The sequence below is a fragment of the Diorhabda carinulata genome, chromosome 7 (genome assembly GCF_026250575.1).
Source record: "Diorhabda carinulata isolate Delta chromosome 7, icDioCari1.1, whole genome shotgun sequence".
Classification (NCBI taxonomy): Eukaryota; Metazoa; Arthropoda; class Insecta; order Coleoptera; family Chrysomelidae; genus Diorhabda; species Diorhabda carinulata.
The window spans coordinates 23,689,479-23,715,273 of record NC_079466.1 but is presented as its reverse complement, the minus strand read 5'-3'; the positions used below and the strand labels follow the sequence as shown (position 1 = coordinate 23,715,273).

Sequence of the window (25,795 nt, the reverse complement as noted above, 5' to 3'; positions counted from 1 at the left end):
TTGAAATCTAACAAAAGTAGACAATTTTACGCTAAATCATCTCCAATGAATTCACATGCTCTAAAAAACGTTTAAAAGTATAATGGTTAGTTTACGTGATTTAATTTATTCAATTTTCGAGGTACGCCTCTCAGTAACAACCGATTCATTTATCGGTAAAAGGTACGCAATGCCTTTTAGTTCACCACAAATTAATAGCATACAGGATTTCACAAAAGTAACTATTCAATGAAACTTTTTTTAGATAACCTCGATAGAAATTGTCTAATAAAAATGTCATTGTTGTTTTGGTCTTTTTTGAATTATTTTTAGAGGCTTCAACACTAGTCTGAATACGTTTGTATTCCATTCATCACCAGTGAAACACGAAAAAATGTACCAAACCGCTAAATCCAAAAACCTAACCTATTGTTATGTCAATGTCAAATGTCAATTTTTGACAATTCTCTCACGATTAATTATCAAATGATTAGATATAGATAAAGATCGAAATATCTTTAGGTATAGGAAATGATATTTACACAAATACAGGGTGATTAACTTGAAAAAAATAATTAGAAAATAATGTATTAGTATTTTGATTCAATTTGTATCAGATTAGTCGTAACTAATTAAATATTCGCAACTTTATATTATTGCAATGGTGAAGTCAAACCGTTTCAAAATTTGCAATAAAATATAGGGTGTTTCATAAAAAAAACAATGTATTTTTGATATGGTACAACATTCTAGTAAGATTGTGAATGATTTTATTGATTTCAAAATGTAATTTTAGCTATTAGCCCCTCGAATTTTCAAATTAATATCTCAAAAAATCAATTTTCGAATGTCATTTTCTAATTGGTCGGGAAAAAAATGTATTCAATGAAAGATTCAAAAACTTTTTTAGATCGTTTTTAACTGTAAACTGTAGAAGATGTTGATACCGGAAAAATTAAAACCTCGATAGAAATTGTCTAATAAAACTGTCATTGTTGTTTTGGTCCTTTTTGAATTATTTTTAGAGGCTTCAACACTGGTCTGAATACGTTTGTATTCCATTCGTCACCAGTGAAACACAATAAAATGTACCAAACCGCTAAATCGAAAAACCTAACCTATTGTTATGTCAATGTCAATGTCAAATGTCAATTTTTGACAATTCACTCGCAATTAACTGTCAAATGATTAGATATAGATAAAGATCGAAATATCTTTAGGTATAGGGAATGATATTTACACAAATACAGGGTGATTAACTTGAAAAAAATAATTAGAAAATAATGTATTAGTATTTTTATTCAATTTGTATCAGATTAGTCGTAACTAATTAAATATTCGCAACTTTATATTAGTGCAATTGCGAAGTCAAACTGTTTCAAAATATGCAATAAAATATTGGGTGTTTCATAAAAAAAAACAATGTATTTTTGATATGGTACAACATTCTAATAAGATTGTGAATGATTTTATTGATTTCAAAATGTAATTTTAGCTATTAGCCCCTCGAATTTTCAAATTAATATCTCAAAAAATCAATTTTCGAATGTCATTTTCTAATTGGTCGGGAAAAAAATGTATTCAATGAAAGATTCAAAAACTTTTTTAGATCGTTTTTAACTGTAAACTGTAGAAGATGTTGATACCGGAAAAATTAAAACCTCGATAGAAATTGTCTAATAAAACTGTCATTGTTGTTTTGGTCCTTTTTGAATTATTTTTAGAGGCTTCAACACTGGTCTGAATACGTTTGTATTCCATTCGTCACCAGTGAAACACAATAAAATGTACCAAACCGCTAAATCGAAAAACCTAACCTATTGTTATGTCAATGTCAATGTCAAATGTCAATTTTTGACAATTCACTCGCAATTAACTGTCAAATGATTAGATATAGATAAAGATCGAAATATCTTTAGGTATAGGGAATGATATTTACACAAATACAGGGTGATTAACTTGAAAAAAATAATTAGAAAATAATGTATTAGTATTTTTATTCAATTTGTATCAGATTAGTCGTAACTAATTAAATATTCGCAACTTTATATTAGTGCAATTGCGAAGTCAAACTGTTTCAAAATATGCAATAAAATATTGGGTGTTTCATAAAAAAAAACAATGTATTTTTGATATGGTACAACATTCTAATAAGATTGTGAATGATTTTATTGATTTCAAAATGTAATTTTAGCTATTAGCCCCTCGAATTTTCAAATTAATATCTCCAACAATCAATTTTCGAATGTCATTTTCTAATTGGTCGGAAAAAACTATTTTAGATCTTCTTTAACTGTAATTTTTCTTAGATTCGAGAGATACTTTGTAAGATCCATTTATTCAAAATGAATATTCTTCTTCTTTTTCTATAACAGGTCTCGTGCCTGTTACTTTCTCGATATCCATCCACATCCTGGCTTGTTCCAATCTATCAACTGTAAATCGATTCATTAATCGATTACGCTGTAATGTCTCCTGAAATATTTCTAGGTTTGTTTCTTGTCTTTGGTGTTTGTTTTGCCATACTACCTCATTTGATGTGGCTAATTGTCTTCTTACTACAGTTCAAAGTATTATTTGAGCTTCTAGTTCTAATTTGCATCTAATGGATGTAAATTATAGTGAAAAATGTCGGTGTCGGTTATCGAAAGAACGGAAATATATTAGAGATCGTACACTTTGTTTAATTTGATTTAATTTCGCCACAATCCCACTACGAAAACGTTTATATATATACAATACTGAATAGTTAATTGAATTTCTAATTTTAAACGAGCAGTTCGGAAATATATTGAGTTTAAATGAAGATAATCAGTACGAAGAAACAAATACGTAAAACACTAGTTTTATCTTAATATTTTTTTTCCTTTTTTATTCGTGCACGACACCGAGCAATCGGATTTCTGTCTTCTCATATCTTCAGCTTGCCTAACTGTCTTTTTTAGTATTTCCTGAACAACTTCGTCTCCGTCATACAAATCAAGCACTTATACAGGGTTGCTCTTGCGCGATTTTGTCGTTAAATAAATGAAATATTTATGAATGGCGGTTTTGAGAAACGCGAGCCCTTAGGTCAGTTTTGGAAGAGGTTTGGTGGCTTATAATGTCGTAATTAGTATCTTAGGAAGCGATAAAACCATAGAAAAAGATAAATAGATTGTCCACGACTGGAAATATTTATAAACAGTTACGATTGTTACTAGTTATGATGAATTTTGTCAAATACATTCGAATATTTCGATGTAGAATTGTGATTGGTCTCAACCGGGGCATATTCTCGAGAATCGTCTCGATAAAATCGATTGTACTAGAAAATTGAACAGAATGATGACAAATCTGGTGATGACAATACAAACAAGATACTTCCAGCAATCAAAATTGTCTTTTTCCACAAAAATGAGACGTTTACGTATGAAATAACACCCTATAGTGGAAATATAACGTTGGGAAGCAGGGAAAAAGTAACACAGTGCTAAATCTGGTGAATACGGTGTGTGCAATTCAAGATTTTTGGTCACGTTGATGACTGAAGTGTGAGAAAGTGCGGTATCTATTTCGTAATTCCTTCCTGTACCTAATCAAATAATATATTATCATATTTTTTGAATTATGGTCACCGTTTTTGCCTTTGTGACCGTTTGGAATCCACTAAACTTTCCCTCTAACATATTAATCGATACTTTTCAATATTTTCAGTGCTTTTATGGAAAAAAATGGTTGTTCGGTGGGGTCACCCTGTCGAATATTCTTGACGAACATTCTTTGAAAATAGAATAAGGAAGATTTCTTCTTTATCTTCACGTCGCATCTCATGAATCCATTGTCTTACTCCCAATGAATTAATATCTACATTCTTCATGTCAACTGACTTTTTTTCAATGAATTACCAAGTACAGCGAACGGCGAGTTAGTTGGAATGATGTCGAAAATGATTTAAGAGGCTACGAATTTGAAAAAACAAATCTTTAATAATATTATGATATAAAATCGATTCTTTTTACATTTTTTTCAAATATCTCGTTTCCTATTGATTTTACGCTATTTGTTTTGATTATCAATATTGTAGAGAATTTAATTCTCTACAACTTTTGTATTCAACATTTTCTTATATCTCGAACTGTTTTCGAGATATAGAGCGTAGAACGCGCGGTTACAAAATTTATCTGAGATCTCGATCAAAAACCCATTTTTTGTCCAACTTTTAGATCAAGGAAAATCGACATACCCAGTAAGTTAACAAAAAATCGATTCTTTTTACATTTTTTTCAAATATCTCGTTTCCTATTGATTTTACGCTATTTGTTTTGATTATCAATATTGTAGAGAATTTAATTCTCTACAACTTTTGTATTCAACATTTTCTTATATCTCGAACTGTTTTCGAGATATAGAGCGTAGAACGCGCGGTTACAAAATTTATCTGAGATCTCGATCAAAAACCCATTTTTTGTCCAACTTTTAGATCAAGGAAAATCGACATACCCAGTAAGTTAACAAAAAATCGATTCTTTTTACATTTTTTTCAAATATCTCGTTTCCTATTGATTTTACGCTATTTGTTTTGATTATCAATATTGTAGAGCATTAAATTCTCTACAACTTTTGTATTCAACATTTTTTTATATCCCGAACTGTTTTCGAGATATAGAGCGTAGAACGCGCGGTTACAAAATTTATCTGAGATCTAGATCAAAAACCCATTTTTTGTCGAATTTTTAGATCAAGGAAAATCGACATACCCAGTAAGTTAACAAAAAATCGATTCTTTTTACATTTTTTTCAAATATCTCGTTTCCTATTAATTTTACGCTATTTGTGTTCATTATCAATATTGTAGAGAATTTAATTCTCTACAACTTTTGTATTCAACATTTTCTTATATCTCAAACTGTTTTCGAGATATAGAGCGTAGAACGCGCGGTTACAAAATTTATCTGAGATCTCGATCAAAAACCCATTTTTTGTCCAACTTTTAGATCAAGGAAAATCGACATACCCAGTAAGTTAACAAAAAATCGATTCTTTTTACATTTTTTTCAAATATCTCGTTTCCTATTAATTTTACGCTATTTGTGTTCATTATCAATATTGTAGAGAATTTAATTCTCTACAACTTTTGTATTCAACATTTTCTTATATCTCGAACTGTTTTCGAGATATAGAGCGTAGAACGCGCGGTTACAAAATTTATCTGAGATCTCGATCAAAAACCCATTTTTTGTCCAACTTTTAGATCAAGGAAAATCGACATACCCAGTAAGTTAACAAAAAATCGATTCTTTTTACATTTTTTTCAAATATCTCGTTTCCTATTGATTTTACGCTATTCGTTTTTATTATCAATATTGTAGAGCATTAAATTCTCTACAACTTTTGTATTCAACATTTTTTTATATCCCGAACTGTTTTCGAGATATAGAGCGTAGAACGCGCGGTTACAAAATTTATCTGAGATCTCGATCAAAAACCCATTTTTTGTCCAACTTTTAGATCAAGGAAAATCGACATACCCAGTAAGTTAACAAAAAATCGATTATTTTTACTTTTTTTTCAAATATCTCGTTTCCTATTAATTTTACGCTATTCGTTTTTATTATCGATATTGTAGAGCATTAAATTCTCTACAACTTTTGTATTCAACATTTTTTTATATCCCGAACTGTTTTCGAGATATAGAGCGTAGAACGCGCGGTTACAAAATTTATCTGAGATCTCGATCAAAAACCCATTTTTTGTCGAACTTTTAGATCAAGGAAAATCGACATACCCAGTAAGTTAACAAAAAATCGATTATTTTTACATTTTTTTCAAATATCTCGTTTCCTATTAATTTTACGCTATTCGTTTTTATTATCGATATTGTAGAGCATTAAATTCTCTACAACTTTTGTATTCAACATTTTTTTATATCCCGAACTGTTTTCGAGATATAGAGCGTAGAACGCGCGGTTACAAAATTTATCTGAGATCTCGATCAAAAACCCATTTTTTGTCGAACTTTTAGATCAAGGAAAATCGACATACCCAGTAAGTTAACAAAAAATCGATTCTTTTTACATTTTTTTCAAATATCTCGTTTCCTATTGATTTTACGCTATTTGTTTTGATTATCAATATTGTAGAGAATTTAATTCTCTACAACTTTTGTATTCAACATTTTCTTATATCTCGAACTGTTTTCGAGATATAGAGCGTAGAACGCGCGGTTACAAAATTTATCTGAGATCTCGATCAAAAACCCATTTTTTGTCCAACTTTTAGATCAAGGAAAATCGACATACCCAGTAAGTTAACAAAAAATCGATTCTTTTTACATTTTTTTCAAATATCTCGTTTCCTATTGATTTTACGCTATTTGTTTTGATTATCAATATTGTAGAGCATTAAATTCTCTACAACTTTTGTATTCAACATTTTTTTATATCCCGAACTGTTTTCGAGATATAGAGCGTAGAACGCGCGGTTACAAAATTTATCTGAGATCTAGATCAAAAACCCATTTTTTGTCGAATTTTTAGATCAAGGAAAATCGACATACCCAGTAAGTTAACAAAAAATCGATTCTTTTTACATTTTTTTCAAATATCTCGTTTCCTATTAATTTTACGCTATTTGTGTTCGTTATCAATATTGTAGAGAATTTAATTCTCTACAACTTTTGTATTCAACATTTTCTTATATCTCAAACTGTTTTCGAGATATAGAGCGTAGAACGCGCGGTTACAAAATTTATCTGAGATCTCGATCAAAAACCCATTTTTTGTCCAACTTTTAGATCAAGGAAAATCGACATACCCAGTAAGTTAACAAAAAATCGATTCTTTTTACATTTTTTTCAAATATCTCGTTTCCTATTGATTTTACGCTATTTGTTTTGATTATCAATATTGTAGAGAATTTAATTCTCTACAACTTTTGTATTCAACATTTTCTTATATCTCGAACTGTTTTCGAGATATAGAGCGTAGAACGCGCGGTTACAAAATTTATCTGAGATCTCGATCAAAAACCCATTTTTTGTCCAACTTTTAGATCAAGGAAAATCGACATACCCAGTAAGTTAACAAAAAATCGATTCTTTTTACATTTTTTTCAAATATCTCGTTTCCTATTGATTTTACGCTATTTGTTTTGATTATCAATATTGTAGAGCATTAAATTCTCTACAACTTTTGTATTCAACATTTTTTTATATCCCGAACTGTTTTCGAGATATAGAGCGTAGAACGCGCGGTTACAAAATTTATCTGAGATCTAGATCAAAAACCCATTTTTTGTCGAATTTTTAGATCAAGGAAAATCGACATACCCAGTAAGTTAACAAAAAATCGATTCTTTTTACATTTTTTTCAAATATCTCGTTTCCTATTAATTTTACGCTATTTGTGTTCATTATCAATATTGTAGAGAATTTAATTCTCTACAACTTTTGTATTCAACATTTTCTTATATCTCAAACTGTTTTCGAGATATAGAGCGTAGAACGCGCGGTTACAAAATTTATCTGAGATCTCGATCAAAAACCCATTTTTTGTCCAACTTTTAGATCAAGGAAAATCGACATACCCAGTAAGTTAACAAAAAATCGATTCTTTTTACATTTTTTTCAAATATCTCGTTTCCTATTGATTTTACGCTATTTGTTTTGATTATCAATATTGTAGAGAATTTAATTCTCTACAACTTTTGTATTCAACATTTTCTTATATCTCGAACTGTTTTCGAGATATAGAGCGTAGAACGCGCGGTTACAAAATTTATCTGAGATCTCGATCAAAAACCCATTTTTTGTCCAACTTTTAGATCAAGGAAAATCGACATACCCAGTAAGTTAACAAAAAATCGATTCTTTTTACATTTTTTTCAAATATCTCGTTTCCTATTGATTTTACGCTATTTGTTTTGATTATCAATATTGTAGAGCATTAAATTCTCTACAACTTTTGTATTCAACATTTTTTTATATCCCGAACTGTTTTCGAGATATAGAGCGTAGAACGCGCGGTTACAAAATTTATCTGAGATCTAGATCAAAAACCCATTTTTTGTCGAATTTTTAGATCAAGGAAAATCGACATACCCAGTAAGTTAACAAAAAATCGATTCTTTTTACATTTTTTTCAAATATCTCGTTTCCTATTAATTTTACGCTATTTGTGTTCATTATCAATATTGTAGAGAATTTAATTCTCTACAACTTTTGTATTCAACATTTTCTTATATCTCAAACTGTTTTCGAGATATAGAGCGTAGAACGCGCGGTTACAAAATTTATCTGAGATCTCGATCAAAAACCCATTTTTTGTCCAACTTTTAGATCAAGGAAAATCGACATACCCAGTAAGTTAACAAAAAATCGATTCTTTTTACATTTTTTTCAAATATCTCGTTTCCTATTGATTTTACGCTATTCGTTTTTATTATCAATATTGTAGAGCATTAAATTCTCTACAACTTTTGTATTCAACATTTTTTTATATCCCGAACTGTTTTCGAGATATAGAGCGTAGAACGCGCGGTTACAAAATTTATCTGAGATCTCGATCAAAAACCCATTTTTTGTCCAACTTTTAGATCAAGGAAAATCGACATACCCAGTAAGTTAACAAAAAATCGATTATTTTTACATTTTTTTCAAATATCTCGTTTCCTATTAATTTTACGCTATTCGTTTTTATTATCGATATTGTAGAGCATTAAATTCTCTACAACTTTTGTATTCAACATTTTTTTATATCCCGAACTGTTTTCGAGATATAGAGCGTAGAACGCGCGGTTACAAAATTTATCTGAGATCTCGATCAAAAACCCATTTTTTGTCGAACTTTTAGATCAAGGAAAATCGACATACCCAGTAAGTTAACAAAAAATCGATTCTTTTTACATTTTTTTCAAATATCTCGTTTCCTATTAATTTTACGCTATTCGTTTTTATTATCAATATTGTAGAGCATTAAATTCTCTACAACTTTTGTAATCAACATTTTCTTATATCCCGAACTGTTTCCGAGATATAGAGCGTAGAACGCGCGGTTACAAAATTTATCTGAGATCTCGATCAAAAACCCATTTTTTGTCGAATTTTTAGATCAAGGAAAATCGAAATACCCAGTAAGTTAACAAAAAATCGATTCTTTTTACATTTTTTTCAAATATCTCGTTTCCTATTGATTTTACGCTATTCGTTTTTATTATCAATATTGTAGAGCATTAAATTCTCTACAACTTTTGTATTCAACATTTTTTTATATCCCGAACTGTTTTCGAGATATAGAGCGTAGAACGCGCGGTTACAAAATTTATCTGAGATCTCGATCAAAAACCCATTTTTTGTCGAACTTTTAGATCAAGGAAAATCGAAATACCCAGTAAGTTAACAAAAAATCGATTCTTTTTACATTTTTTTCAAATATCTCGTTTCCTATTAATTTTACGCTATTCGTTTTTATTATCAATATTGTAGAGCATTAAATTCTCTACAACTTTTGTATTCAACATTTTCTTATATCTCGAACTGTTTTCGAGATATAGAGCGTAGAACGCGCGGTTACAAAATTTATCTGAGATCTCGATCAAAAATCCTTTTTTGTCGAACTTTTAGATCAATTTCTTTTTGGTTACATATAATTGAGAAATTTTTGATAAAAATATGAATAAACAAATTCTAATTGATTGATTTTTATCTTACCAATCATAAATCTACATCATTTAATTGTTTTATTATAGTTGTTAGATACCATAGTTGTCAGGAAAACCTCGAAATCTATTTCCGATTATAGAGGAAATATTGCGTGAACACCTGAAGTTTTTTACAAGGTATCAACCCGCAAACGAATGATATTCGCGAAATCGAATACCGGAGTCTCGGTGATTGTGAAACACGAAACTTTGTAATATCGAAGTTGTTGTAATTAATATGACAGCTTTTGTCTGTGTAATTGATAATAATAATGGACCTCGTCGAGTTTTAATACGAATCAGACATGAAATATCCTTTACCTTATTACAATAATGTAATAAATAAGGCAAAAAACGTTTTTTTTTTGATAAAAATCGATTTTATTCATCGATTTCAAGACGAATACAACCATTCCAACGCTTCCCTAACTTCTCTATGGCTCGACAACCTTACCAACTACACCGTTACGGCTCGATAACTTCTCGATGCCGTGCTTGTAGAAGGATTTGCGATTTGCATCAAAATAGGCTTCAGTTTCGGCAATTTGAGCTTAATTTATTACCGGTGTATATTTTTTTGAGATCAGTAGTCACTGGGAATCAGATCTGGATCGTATGGTGGATAAGGAAGCAATTCGAAGTGTAATTTGTTCGATTTAATCATCGTTGTGATCGACTTGTGAATCGGTGAATTGTCTTCTTAACCAAATACGGCCGATTTTGTTTTATTTTTTCGCTAAAACGTCGTAAATTGCATAGTTAAGCCGCTAGAGGGCGCGCAGAAGATTTAAAAACCCATTTCTTACATTTTCTGGAAAACTACGGTTTCTCGGAGAAAGTAATAAATAGCAAAGTTGTAACATACAAACATCTCATAAGTTTTTCCAATTTTTCGGGAAAACTATGCGTTCTAGTGAAAAAAGTTAAAGGACAGTCTTATAGAGCACAAGATTTCGCACAACTTTTGTCTGAAACATTTTTTCCAGTTTTGCTTAGTTTCCCCGTTAGAAGGCATGGAAAAATCTTGTAATTGAGTTTTTTTACGTTACATCCGACCCCTTGGTGAATATGTTATGATTTTCTGGAAAATTCCTGATTTAAAGTGATAGTTTTTCTTTATTCAAGATAGTCAATGAAAATTATCACACAAACAACCGACGCCATGACGTTACCTGCAGATGGAACGTTCTTTGACTTATTTGGAGCCGGTTCACACTTCTCAGTCCATTATTTTGATGGTTCAGGTGTGAAATGATGGATCCATGGTTACAAAACGGCTTTATTTCTATAAAACGATGCCAAACACTCAATGGAAATTATTATTTTTGTTCCATTGGGAGCAAACGCGGCATCCATCTTGCACACAGCTTCCTCATGTCCAATTTTTCAGTTAAATGCGATTTTCTTTAACATTTCTGGAGTCTTCGCCTTATTTGATCGACAACTGCTATGCTGGTCTTCGCAGGTCCAAATGTTAAACAACATGGCGTCTTCAAACTCTAACACAGTGGTATTTTCCAAGCAACTACCGCCATCTCTAGATGAGGTCTGGTAGTTTGGAACCAGCATCGTATATGCATCGGAAACGTGGAGAATAAAAGAAAAACTTGAAAAAAGAAATAGAAGGTAGTGAAATTAACGCCTCAAGAAGAATAAATAAGACACAATAAAAGAGAAAATAAACCTCGAAGTTAGAAGGATTTTCTCATACGTATAATTATTATTTTATTATTGTCATAAAATAAAACCATCAATTTTTTATAAGTTTACATTACAAAGCGTCGGGAGTTGATGATATTTGTAATTCTAGTAATTACCGAAATTTTATAATAATCAACTATACAGGGTGTGAGTTAAAACTATCTGTATATATAGAAAATTTCTACGTTTGGTTTTTCGGAGACTGTAACTTTGTTATTTTGAATAAAACACCCTGTATATTAATACATTTCTGAAATCTACGTTAAATTTAAATATACTTTTATATGAAAACTTTTTACGAAAAATGTATACTTTTCGAGTTATTAATTTTTTTGTAAAAAATTGCAGACTCTTACAAATTATTTTTTTACGATTATACCCTTAAAGATATGAAATTGATTTTTGTTCGGTTAATTTATTAAAGTCACACGTATTTGAATCTACGTTGAAAAATTTTTCATTGTATACAGGGTGTATTTAAAAAGTGTTCAAAGTTTAACTTCATAAATATCAAATTTCTTCATTATTTCAAATGTAACCACCCGGTTTTTTCGATTTTAATGCATTCAGGGGTAAAAAATAAGGTGAATTCATGTATACTTTCCTATACCTAAACCTTGTGGTTATCCAGATATTAAAAGTTTTCTGTTTGTATCAACGGGTCAAAATAAAATTTAGACCACATCTGTATCTCCAAAATTTTACAAAAAACCTTTAATATCTGGATAACGGTAAGGTTTAGGTATAGGAAAAATACATGAATTTACCTTATTTTTCACCCCTGAATGCATTAAAATAGAAAAAACCGGGTGGTTCTATTTAAAAAAATAAAGAAATTTGATATTTATGAAGTTAAACTTTGAACACTCTTTATACACACCCTGTATAAAATTAAAAATTTTTCAATATAGACTCAAATACGTCTGTCCTTGCTAGAAAAAACTGCACATAAACTATTATCATATCTTTAAGGGTATCTTTGTAAAAAAATAATTTATAAGGGTAAAATTTTTTCACAAAAAAGTTAATAACTCAAAAAGTATTCATTTTTCGAAAAAAGTTTTCAGACAAAAGTATACAAAAATTTCACGTAGATTTCAAAAATGTACTAATATACAGGGTGTTCTATTCAAAATAACAAAGTTACAGTCATCTATGAAAATATTTTAGTTAAAAAATCGTATCCAAAAAACCCAAACGTATAAATTTTCTTTATTTTGCCAGATATGTACAGATAGTTTTAACTCGTCGTTGGACATCCTGTATTATGAGAAGAAACTAACCTAGGACAGAAAGAACGAAGCACTTGATGAACGTTATATAGATAGTCCTGTAAGTAAAACCAACAAAAATTAACAGTCCTCGAGTTGAAGGATATATTCTATTCAATACTTAGCAGCCAGTCACTTTGTTTTTTTTTTCAAATACAATGAATAATTCGATTGCCTCGCACACATCGGCAAGTATTTGAAAATATTTAAATAAGAAATGATTTCTTCGATTCAATATTTGTTTAAAATCCAACAAACACAGCTGTATGTCGTAAGCGAAGAAATAATACTGAAGATCGGACAGGTTTGTTGACGAAGCTAATAGAATTCAAACAAGATCAAACTGGCATATTTTGTAATTACAAAAATATTATCGAAATTTTAATCATATCAATAATTAAGTGCTTAGTGTAAAATTAGAGCAAAGTGTATAGTGTAGACTATTATAATTGAAGCAGCTTCTACTGAGGAAGACACTTAATGATCAGATCACAATGCTAAGGAGATTTTCCAGGTTTTGTTTGATAAAAACCTTCAGGAAAACACAAAAAATAGTCTAAAACAACATATTATCAAGAGTTTATATAGAAATATCCAAGAGCACAGTGAAAGAACAAACAAATTTCCATCACGTCACGAAAGTTTGTTTGGACTGATGTGTGAGAGCTCCCATTATTGTGATAGATGATAATTCGTCTTCTGCGATTAGTTTCCCTGATTTTTTTGAAAACTTCTGCTAAACAAATTGAGAATTGACCATTAAAAACGTCAAACTTCATCGTAGTAATGTCAGTTTTGACATATCGTTCTGGGTACGTTCACCATTAAAAACGTCAAACTTCATCGTAGTAGTGTCACTTTTGACATATCGTTCTGGGTACGTTCACCATTAAAAACGTCAAACTTCATCGTAGTAATGTCAGTTTTGACATATTGTTCTGGGTACGTTCACCATTAAAAACGTCAAACTTCATCGTAGTAGTGTCACTTTTGACATATCGTTCTGGGTACGTTCACCATTAAAAACGTCAAACTTCATCGTAGTAATGTCACTTTTGACATATCGTTCTGGGTACGTTCAACATTAAAAACGTCAAACTTCATCGTAGTAATGTCAGTTTTGACATATCGTTCTGGGTACGTTCACCATTAAAAACGTCAAACTTCATCGTAGTAGTGTCACTTTTGACATATTGTTCTGGGTACGTTCACCATTAAAAACGTCAAACTTCATCGTAGTAGTGTCACTTTTGACATATTGTTCTGGGTACGTTCACCATTAAAAACGTCAAACTTCATCGTAGTAGTGTCACTTTTGACATATTGTTCTGGGTACGTTCACCATTAAAAACGTCAAACTTCATCGTAGTAGTGTCAGTTTTGACATATCGTTCTGGGTACGTTCACCATTAAAAACGTCAAACTTCATCGTAGTAATGTCAGTTTTAACATATCGTTCTGGGTACGTTCACCATTAAAAACGTCAAACTTCATCGTAGTAGTGTCACTTTTGACATATTGTTCTGGGTACGTTCACCATTAAAAACGTCAAACTTCATCGTAGTAGTGTCACTTTTGACATATTGTTCTGGGTGCGTTCACCATTAAAAACGTCAAACTTCATCGTAGTAGTGTCACTTTTGACATATTGTTCTGGGTACGTTCACCATTAAAAACGTCAAACTTCATCGTAGTAGTGTCACTTTTGACATATTGTTCTGGGTACGTTCACCATTAAAAACGTCAAACTTCATCGTAGTAATGTCAGTTTTGACATATCGTTCTGGGTACGTTCACCATTAAAAACGTCAAACTTCATCGTAGTAATGTCACTTTTGACATATCGTTCTGGGTACGTTCACCATTAAAAACGTCAAACTTCATCGTAGTAGTGTCACTTTTGACATATCGTTCTGGGTACGTTCACCATTAAAAACGTCAAACTTCATCGTAGTAATGTCAGTTTTGACATATTGTTCTGGGTACGTTCACCATTAAAAACGTCAAACTTCATCGTAGTAGTGTCACTTTTGACATATCGTTCTGGGTACGTTCACCATTAAAAACGTCAAACTTCATCGTAGTAATGTCACTTTTGACATATCGTTCTGGGTACGTTCAACATTAAAAACGTCAAACTTCATCGTAGTAATGTCAGTTTTGACATATCGTTCTGGGTACGTTCACCATTAAAAACGTCAAACTTCATCGTAGTAATGTCAGTTTTAACATATCGTTCTGGGTACGTTCACCATTAAAAACGTCAAACTTCATCGTAGTAATGTCACTTTTGACATATCGTTCTGGGTACGTTCACCATTAAAAACGTCAAACTTCATCGTAGTAATGTCAGTTTTGACATATCGTTCTGGGTACGTTCACCATTAAAAACGTCAAACTTCATCGTAGTAGTGTCACTTTTGACATATTGTTCTGGGTACGTTCACCATTAAAAACGTCAAACTTCATCGTAGTAATGTCAGTTTTGACATATCGTTCTGGGTACGTTCACCATTAAAAACGTCAAACTTCATCGTAGTAATGTCAGTTTTAACATATCGTTCTGGGTACGTTCACCATTAAAAACGTCAAACTTCATCGTAGTAGTGTCACTTTTGACATATTGTTCTGGGTACGTTCACCATTAAAAACGTCAAACTTCATCGTAGTAGTGTCACTTTTGACATATCGTTCTGGGTACGTTCACCATTAAAAACGTCAAACTTCATCGTAGTAGTGTCACTTTTGACATATCGTTCTGGGTACGTTCACCATTAAAAACGTCAAACTTCATCGTAGTAATGTCACTTTTGACATATTGTTCTGGGTACGTTCACCATTAAAAACGTCAAACTTCATCGTAGTAATGTCAGTTTTGACATATTGTTCTGGGTACGTTCACCATTAAAAACGTCAAACTTCATCGTAGTAGTGTCACTTTTGACATATTGTTCTGGGTACGTTCACCATTAAAAACGTCAAACTTCATCGTAGTAGTGTCACTTTTGACATATTGTTCTGGGTACGTTCACCATTAAAAACGTCAAACTTCATCGTAGTAGTGTCAGTTTTGACATATCGTTCTGGGTACGTTCACCATTAAAAACGTCAAACTTCATCGTAGTAATGTCAGTTTTAACATATCGTTCTGGGTACGTTCACCATTAAAAACGTCAAACTTCATCGTAGTAGTGTCACTTTTGACATATTGTTCTGGGTACGTTCACCATTAAAAACGTCAAACTTCATCGTAGTAGTGTCACTTTTGACATATTGTTCTGGGTGCGTTCACCATTAAAAACGTCAAACTTCATCGTAGTAGTGTCACTTTTGACATATTGTTCTGGGTACGTTCACCATTAAAAACGTCAAACTTCATCGTAGTAGTGTCACTTTTGACATATTGTTCTGGGTACGTTCACCATTAAAAACGTCAAACTTCATCGTAGTAATGTCAGTTTTGACATATCGTTCTGGGTACGTTCACCATTAAAAACGTCAAACTTCATCGTAGTAATGTCACTTTTGACATATCGTTCTGGGTACGTTCACCATTAAAAACGTCAAACTTCATCGTAGTAGTGTCACTTTTGACATATCGTTCTGGGTACGTTCACCATTAAAAACGTCAAACTTCATCGTAGTAATGTCAGTTTTGACATATTGTTCTGGGTACGTTCACCATTAAAAACGTCAAACTTCATCGTAGTAGTGTCACTTTTGACATATCGTTCTGGGTACGTTCACCATTAAAAACGTCAAACTTCATCGTAGTAATGTCACTTTTGACATATCGTTCTGGGTACGTTCAACATTAAAAACGTCAAACTTCATCGTAGTAATGTCAGTTTTGACATATCGTTCTGGGTACGTTCACCATTAAAAACGTCAAACTTCATCGTAGTAATGTCAGTTTTAACATATCGTTCTGGGTACGTTCACCATTAAAAACGTCAAACTTCATCGTAGTAATGTCACTTTTGACATATCGTTCTGGGTACGTTCACCATTAAAAACGTCAAACTTCATCGTAGTAATGTCAGTTTTGACATATCGTTCTGGGTACGTTCACCATTAAAAACGTCAAACTTCATCGTAGTAGTGTCACTTTTGACATATTGTTCTGGGTACGTTCACCATTAAAAACGTCAAACTTCATCGTAGTAATGTCAGTTTTGACATATCGTTCTGGGTACGTTCACCATTAAAAACGTCAAACTTCATCGTAGTAATGTCAGTTTTAACATATCGTTCTGGGTACGTTCACCATTAAAAACGTCAAACTTCATCGTAGTAGTGTCACTTTTGACATATTGTTCTGGGTACGTTCACCATTAAAAACGTCAAACTTCATCGTAGTAGTGTCACTTTTGACATATCGTTCTGGGTACGTTCACCATTAAAAACGTCAAACTTCATCGTAGTAGTGTCACTTTTGACATATCGTTCTGGGTACGTTCACCATTAAAAACGTCAAACTTCATCGTAGTAATGTCACTTTTGACATATTGTTCTGGGTACGTTCACCATTAAAAACGTCAAACTTCATCGTAGTAATGTCAGTTTTGACATATTGTTCTGGGTACGTTCACCATTAAAAACGTCAAACTTCATCGTAGTAGTGTCACTTTTGACATATTGTTCTGGGTACGTTCACCATTAAAAACGTCAAACTTCATCGTAGTAGTGTCAGTTTTGACATATTGCCTTCCGTACCTTTTTCAATAAACATCTTGTTTATTATACAAATTGGAAAAGAAAAATATCAGAAAATGAAGAAAACAGAAATTCCTTTGTAGAAAAACACATTATTTTACAGTGCACGATCATTTTTTAACCAATCGACAACATATACATAGTTAAAAACAAGCTATTGTTTTGTTTTTGCTTGCACAAATTGCTCTTGAAAGTACAAGACACATTTTCTTGGAAAACAATGTGAATTTTTTCACGTATCACGTCTTACAAGTCAATGTGAAATTGGAGTCGTTCGAACAAATACCACATTTCGTGAAAACAATGTAGGTCAGTTGAAAAATGATTTAATTGGACTTTTTTTACAGTTATCGAAAGTTTTTGTTTACGAGAATGGCCCAACAAAGAAAACACGAAAATTTTTGTTTTCCCATACGTTTTTCCCAGCGATTTTCACCCTTTATATAATAAAAATCGTAAAGCTCCTCAAACCCCCACTAAATTTTTGACCAACGCGCCATTTTTTCAAGTTTATAAACAGAAAATAATCCGAGGAGACTAAATCTGGCGAATGGGGTGCATTAGGTATCAAATCAGCCTTAAATTCATCAATTCTGGCAACTGCAATAGCGATTGAGCCAGCTGGTGCATTGTCTTGATCAAACTTGTTGATTTCTTCGTTCAAACGTTGCAAAAACTTCGTGTAATACTCCGCTGTTGATATTTGTTCCTCTTTCAAAAAAGGCTTCAGTTTCAGCAATTGCTTTTCCGTTTGAACTGAATTTCTTACCGGCCAGTAATCACTGGAGGTCAGATATGTACTATACGGTGGTTGAGGAATCAATTGGTTCAATTTAACCATCGCTAATACATTGTCTTGGTTCCTTCTTATTATTTCCATGACCGTACCTGCAGATGGGACGATCTTTGGGTTCTTTGGAGCAGTTTCTTCCTTTTCAAACATTAGTTCTTCTATTTAGAGTGGACCCACGTTTCGTCCTTGATTATGGACTCGATGGAAGTATCCTTTTTGATAGGAAAATTTTCATTTTCAACGTAATAACATACCCCATAAATTCCTTCGATTTAGTAGAATAAATTATGGCAAAGGTAAGAAAAAATAAATGAGAAAATACGTTTTAACATTTTTTTATTGTTTATTATGATTATTTATTACGTTTATTAACAAAAAGCGTACATAAACACCTTAAACTGCAAGATGTACATTAACAAACATATTTTTTATATACAAGAAAATAAACTGCAGTTTCGAAAATGTTTTAATTATTTTCCATCTTCCGCTTCGTGATGACATCATTTCCGTTTTTTTTTCCGTGAATATGTTTAGGATTAAAATCGGCCATAACGCGTATCACTCACAATTACAGGTCTATCAAGTTAACTCAGAATTCCAACGCTTAATATTTGACATTCCGAACTTTATATCGAAAATTTCGAAAAAGTGGAAAAGCACCACAGCAGAAGATGACCCAAAATAACCCTGATGTTCTACCTGGACTGGACTGTCGTCTGGATTTTGGGAAAAGTTCAGTTGAGGGCCTTTGGAGCGCACCGGCGTTCAACGTGTTAAGAACGTTACTTGGAATTTCCTGGTTCAGTTCTTAAGGTCACATGGAGTAATCGCCACACTTCTTGGGTATCCTCCGTCGGTTTTGATAGGTCCCAGTATCTTTCTAAAGATCTTCCTCTCCATGAATCGAAGATTTACGATTGGTACCATCCGAGGATGATTTTCCACTCGCTTAACCTTCTGTTGTCGATTTATCAGCGTATATCATCGCATAAATAAATATTTAACTTTTGATCTAATATTTTCCCAAAGAAAAATGCAAAATACTTCATCCACTTGGAGTAACAGATTTATGACGATGCTTCCTCATAAACACATACACAATCCCTGTTAATAAATGTTTTTACGTGTCCCATTGACGGACATATAGTTGTTTTAAGAGTTGTTTATCTATGTTCTGAATCTTCAGTAGGCCTTAAGTGGTAGGCTCTACAGGTTCTTCAAAATATATAACAAAGCCACGTTGAGTTTTGGAAGCTGTTAGATAAATATTTATAAGATTGTCGAGATAAATTGTGTATGCACTCTTCCAATACCTATTAAGGCATTTTAAAAGCAATTTTAGCGGAAAAAATAACATACAGGGTGGCGGTTTTATGTGTGAATTGAAACTTTATAGTTTTGTGGACAAAAATAAACTTTAGAGCTGAAAATAGCGACCACAGAAACTAGTCGTATGTTGGGAAGTAATTATCTAAACTATCGAGATGTCCTAACTGAGATTTGCTTCAAATATACCCTAATTAGGTCCGTGTTAAATCTTATTTTCGAATTGGTGAAGCATTATCGATGGATAAGACTTCAACAGAGGCAGTGACTTTCGAAATACTTCAGGAAAAGATCGAAGACGCTTCGAGTTCTTCTCAATTTTACGGAGATTCAGACAAAAAGTCAATCGCGTCAGCTGGCCGACTTACAGCCCCGATCTCGTCTCGCCAAACTTCTTTTTGTTCCCTCGGTACAAGAGACCGCTGAAAGGATAACATTTAGAGACTCTGAGCATGGAGATCTCGATGCGAAACTATATTGATACAGGATGGACGTACTTCGAAGAATATTCATAAATTGTATCATTTCGATTGATAAGTTTTCAAATCCCTAATTACTTTTCGCTCATATCCTGTATTATTTCCCGATAATTTCAGTACAACACTTCATTTTGCTTATTTTTTAATAAACAATCGATAGCTAAATCGATTTTGAGACTTTAACCAGAATGTCATAAACAGATGATTATTATTATTAAACAAACCCTGTACATGTTGATTTAGGGAAATCTATTTTTTTCGGTAAATAAATGTCTGAGGATTAATTACGAGAATAATCAATAAGTTTGAAGCGTGCCTTCCAATTTTTTTATTCAATAAAGTGGTTTTGAAAGTAATACACAGATAATAATTACTATTAAGCAACCCCTGTAGATGTTGATTTAGCGAAATCTAATTTTTTCGATTAATAAATGTCTGAGGATGAATTACGAGAAGAATCCAAAAGATTCGAGCATGTATTTCATTATTTTTATTCAATAAGGTGTTTCTGAAAGTCATACACAGTTAATAATAATTATTAAGCAACCCCTGTAGATGTTGATTTAGCGAAATCTAATTTTTTCGATTAATAAATGTCTGAGGATGAATTACGAGAAGAATCCAAAAGATTCGAGCATGTATTTCATTATTTTTATTCAATAAGGTGTTTCTGAAAGTCATACACAGATAAAAATTACTATTAAACAACCCCTGTACATGTTGATTTAGCGAAATCTAATTTTTTCGATTAATAAATGTCTGAGGATGAATTACGAGAAGAATCCAAAAGATTCGAGCATGTATTTCATTATTTTTATTCAATAAGGTGTTTCTGAGAGTCATACACAGATAATAATTATTATTAAGCAACCCCTGTACATGTTGATTTAGCGAAATCTAATTTTTTCGATTAATAAATGTCTGAGGATGAATTACGAGAAGAATCCAAAAGATTCGAGCATGTATTTCATTATTTTTATTCAATAAGGTGTTTCTGAAAGTCATACACAGTTAATAATAATTATTAAGCAACCCCTGTAGATGTTGATTTAGCGAAATCTAATTTTTTCGATTAATAAATGTCTGAGGATGAATTACGAGAAGAATCCAAAAGATTCGAGCATGTATTTCATTATTTTTATTCAATAAGGTGTTTCTGAAAGTCATACACAGTTAATAATAATTATTAAGCAACCCCTGTAGATGTTGATTTAGCGAAATCTAATTTTTTCGATTAATAAATGTCTGAGGATGAATTACGAGAAGAATCCAAAAGATTCGAGCATGTATTTCATTATTTTTATTCAATAAGGTGTTTCTGAAAGTCATACACAGATAAAAATTACTATTAAACAACCCCTGTACATGTTGATTTAGCGAAATCTAATTTTTTCGATTAATAAATGTCTGAGGATGAATTACGAGAAGAATCCAAAAGATTCGAGCATGTATTTCATTATTTTTATTCAATAAGGTGTTTCTGAAAGTCATACACAGATAAAAATTACTATTAAACAACCCCTGTACATGTTGATTTAGCGAAATCTAATTTTTTCGATTAATAAATGTCTGAGGATGAATTACGAGAAAAATCCAAAAGATTCGAGCATGTATTTCATTATTTTTATTCAATAAGGTGTTTCTGAGAGTCATACACAGATAAAAATTACTATTAAACAACCCCTGTAGATGTTGATTTAGCGAAATCTAATTTTTTCGATTAATAAATGTCTGAGGATGAATTACGAGAAGAATCCAAAAGATTCGAGCATGTATTTCATTATTTTTATTCAATAAGGTGTTTCTGAAAGTCATACACAGATAAAAATTACTATTAAACAACCCCTGTACATGTTGATTTAGCGAAATCTAATTTTTTCGATTAATAAATGTCTGAGGATGAATTACGAGAAGAATCCAAAAGATTCGAGCATGTATTTCATTATTTTTATTCAATAAGGTGTTTCTGAAAGTCATACACAGTTAATAATAATTATTAAGCAACCCCTGTACATGTTGATTTAGCGAAATCTAATTTTTTCGATTAATAAATGTCTGAGGATGAATTACGAGAAGAATCCAAAAGATTCGAGCATGTATTTCATTATTTTTATTCAATAAGGTGTTTCTGAAAGTCATACACAGTTAATAATAATTATTAAGCAACCCCTGTACATGTTGATTTAGCGAAATCTAATTTTTTCGATTAATAAATGTCTGAGGATGAATTACGAGAAGAATCCAAAAGATTCGAGCATGTATTTCATTATTTTTATTCAATAAGGTGTTTCTGAAAGTCATACACAGTTAATAATAATTATTAAGCAACCCCTGTAGATGTTGATTTAGCGAAATCTAATTTTTTCGATTAATAAATGTCTGAGGATGAATTACGAGAAGAATCCAAAAGATTCGAGCATGTATTTCATTATTTTTATTCAATAAGGTGTTTCTGAAAGTCATACACAGATAAAAATTACTATTAAACAACCCCTGTACATGTTGATTTAGCGAAATCTAATTTTTTCGATTAATAAATGTCTGAGGATGAATTACGAGAAGAATCCAAAAGATTCGAGCATGTATTTCATTATTTTTATTCAATAAGGTGTTTCTGAAAGTCATACACAGTTAATAATAATTATTAAGCAACCCCTGTACATGTTGATTTAGCGAAATCTAATTTTTTCGATTAATAAATGTCTGAGGATGAATTACGAGAAGAATCCAAAAGATTCGAGCATGTATTTCATTATTTTTATTCAATAAGGTGTTTCTGAAAGTCATACACAGTTAATAATAATTATTAAGCAACCCCTGTAGATGTTGATTTAGCGAAATCTAATTTTTTCGATTAATAAATGTCTGAGGATGAATTACGAGAAGAATCCAAAAGATTCGAGCATGTATTTCATTATTTTTATTCAATAAGGTGTTTCTGAGAGTCATACACAGATAAAAATTACTATTAAACAACCCCTGTAGATGTTGATTTAGCGAAATCTAATTTTTTCGGTAAATAAATGTCTGAGGATGAATTACGAGAAGAATCCAAAAGATTCGAGCATGTCTTTCATTATTTTTATTCAATAAAGTGTTTCTGAGAGTCATACACAGTTAATAATAATTATTAAGCAACCCCTGTAGATGTTGATTTAGCGAAATCTAATTTTTTCGATTAATAAATGTCAGAGGATGAATTACGAGAAGAATCCAAAAGCTTCAAGCATGTATTTCATTAGTTTTATTTAATAAGATGTTTTTAAATGTCATAAGTAGGTAATAATAATTATTAAACAACCCCTGTAGATGTTGATTTAGCGAAATCTAATTTTTTCGGTAATTAAATGTTTGAGGATTAATTACGAGAATAATCAAGCATTCCTTCTATTTTTCATCTATTCAATAAGTCAATAATTATGACAGGATTATTCTACTTGTTGAAATTACTTTTTCAACTTTTCCAAGTTCCTGTAATATAACAACTGATAGGTAACAAAGATGTCATATGAAGAAAGCATTACTGTAGGAACGGAATCAGTTTAAAAATTAATTTAATAAATACATTTCAGTAACTCACTTCATCAAGAACAAAAAATAACAAAAAAATAAATCAGTGAAAGAAGAAGAATTTCCAAAATAGGTAACATATTTAGCTCAAAATCTTTTATTATCTTTTCCAAAATTCTAATAATACCACAAATATCAACAAAAACGAAGTTTGTGATCTCCTCAGAGAGAAAGTAGATTCAAAGATTTTAGAAGGTATTAAAACCGCCAGAAAGTGTTATGAATATTGTAAATTATCATAATTGAAATGATCCATGTCCATTTCTTCTATTTTAACGAGTCGTTTTTCCATTTAATTCAATTTTTACACAACTAAAACAATATACTACAAAGCAAACCCAATCGTACAACTTCCGGCGCCATTTTAAAAAATTATTATTCGCAGTATCCGCATACTATTTATTTTAATGACGGGTTTCAGTACTACGTTACCGCTATTCATAAGCTGCTGCTTCAATTTGAACCCAAATCTCACGAATAAAACATGAAATTAGTCGGGGTAAAGCAAAAAACCAAAAAAAGTTTTCGTTAAGGCAACTTTCTAAAAGAACATCGGCACCCAAATATTCTGAATAGCAACAAACGAAATAAAAATCAAAAGTCTCTCAGTGTCAACAAGTTTTCGCCAACTAATTAAATGAATTAACACAAGGATGAGTAAAAAATCAAAGTAGTAAGAATAAATTCTCGATTTTTTTTGACAAAACGACGTCGACGAATTACCTGGAGTAACATCAACAGCAACAAGAAAAATTGCAACAAATATCCATGTGTCATGCTCCTACACAGCAACCGCCACATTACACTGCACATCATCACCAGGCCGTAAGATTCGAAACGTCGCCGTCGGCATCTGACTTACATTCGCGACAACAACAATCGCGCACTATACTCTACAAATCTAATAGCAGAAAATTCTTTGTCTTCGCCTCATTCGACGTTCGAAAGACTACTGAAGGTGTCCTATGCCGGGAGGCACGAACGGCCCCTCTCCGCCGCTGGCACAGCATCCATTTGGACCAATCAGAGCGACGCTGCAGGGCTTCCTTTGTACCCAGTGCGGGATCGCTAGCGGCGACCACTTGTTGCTAATGCCGATGGGATCCGGTCGTATCCGAAGAGTAGAGCGGTGAATTGTCTCGAATTTGGTGCGTTTATTTATTATTTCTTCATCGTTTTTTTTATGTTACTTCTTTTTTTTGATCCCAGTGGTTGAGAGAGCCCGACACACATCGAGAGCTCGCATGGTTTGCCGGTCACGAGAAAACTTCTCATTTTTACCGGAATATTGTGCAACGAAATAATTTTGGGAAGATTAAACGTTTTTGTTAGGTTAAGATTTACACTATAATGCACCGTATTACGATAAAAATCATAGAAATATATGGCACACATTCTTATAAATAAACCTGCAATTATTATAATAAAAAAGAAACGTATTATTTTCAAAATTGGTCAATAGCAATGAATAGATATCAGGTAGGCAGTTATTATGTTTAAAAACGAAATACAATTTGTGAGAAATAATCAGTAGGTCTACAGACAAGTCAGTAGGTCTGTGGTCATCAACAGGTGTCCTTGTAGAATTTAAAAATTCAAGTACACAGAGCCGGACTATATCAGAATACGGAAACGTAAAATTTAAATTTAATAGTTTTTATGACTTATTAACCTATTATTATATTAGTGAGAAAGTCATTTGTATGTGGTTTATTTCCTTCTAGTTTGAGTGCGGAAAATATTTGAACAGAAAGCTTCTCTAGTGTCACGAGATATATAGGGTTATATCTGCTGTTTTGAGCCATCCTGTACTATTAAATGAAATTGTTTATACGGTGTTTTGATCCCAATCACTTTTACAACCTAATTTTTATGTTAATTTTTTCTCAAAGCTTAATTTTTTCGGTATTTCAACATGAAACATGTAACCTAACCTAATTTTTAAGTTAATTTTATCTCAAAGCTAAATTTTGGACTTGAAGTCAAAACGTTGTTTTAATAGATTGATCTAAATAACCCGAACAGTGGTTAGGATTGGATTAATTTACTATAGAGCCAGTGGGTATCTGGAATCAAGCCAAACTGGGTTTCACACTTCACTATTAGAAACCTTTTTATTACAGGGTATTGGTAGGTGCCCATTTCGTCTCTAGAAGAAGTCAGAAGAATCTCAGAGTCATTTGTATTAATTTGATTCCAAATATATAATCACAGTTCAACCGCAACCCGAAAAAAAAAATGTTTAGTTGTGTCATTTAACTAATGAAGGTTTGAAGTTGGAG

At 31.8% G+C, this 25,795-nt stretch overlaps 1 protein-coding gene across 1 annotated transcript in view; it reads right to left on the bottom strand.

Annotated features, from left to right (window-relative positions):
* The window catches only part of LOC130896403 (protein jagged-1b), a 203,357-nt gene extending 178,890 nt beyond the window's left edge, over positions 1-24,467 (bottom strand). The window contains exon 1 of the mRNA XM_057804457.1: positions 24,237-24,467. Within this exon, the coding sequence (XP_057660440.1) occupies positions 24,237-24,329 (93 nt within the window). The 5' untranslated portion in view covers positions 24,330-24,467. The remainder of the gene's footprint in view (positions 1-24,236) is intronic.
* Between the last annotated feature and the right edge of the window lie 1,328 nt (positions 24,468-25,795).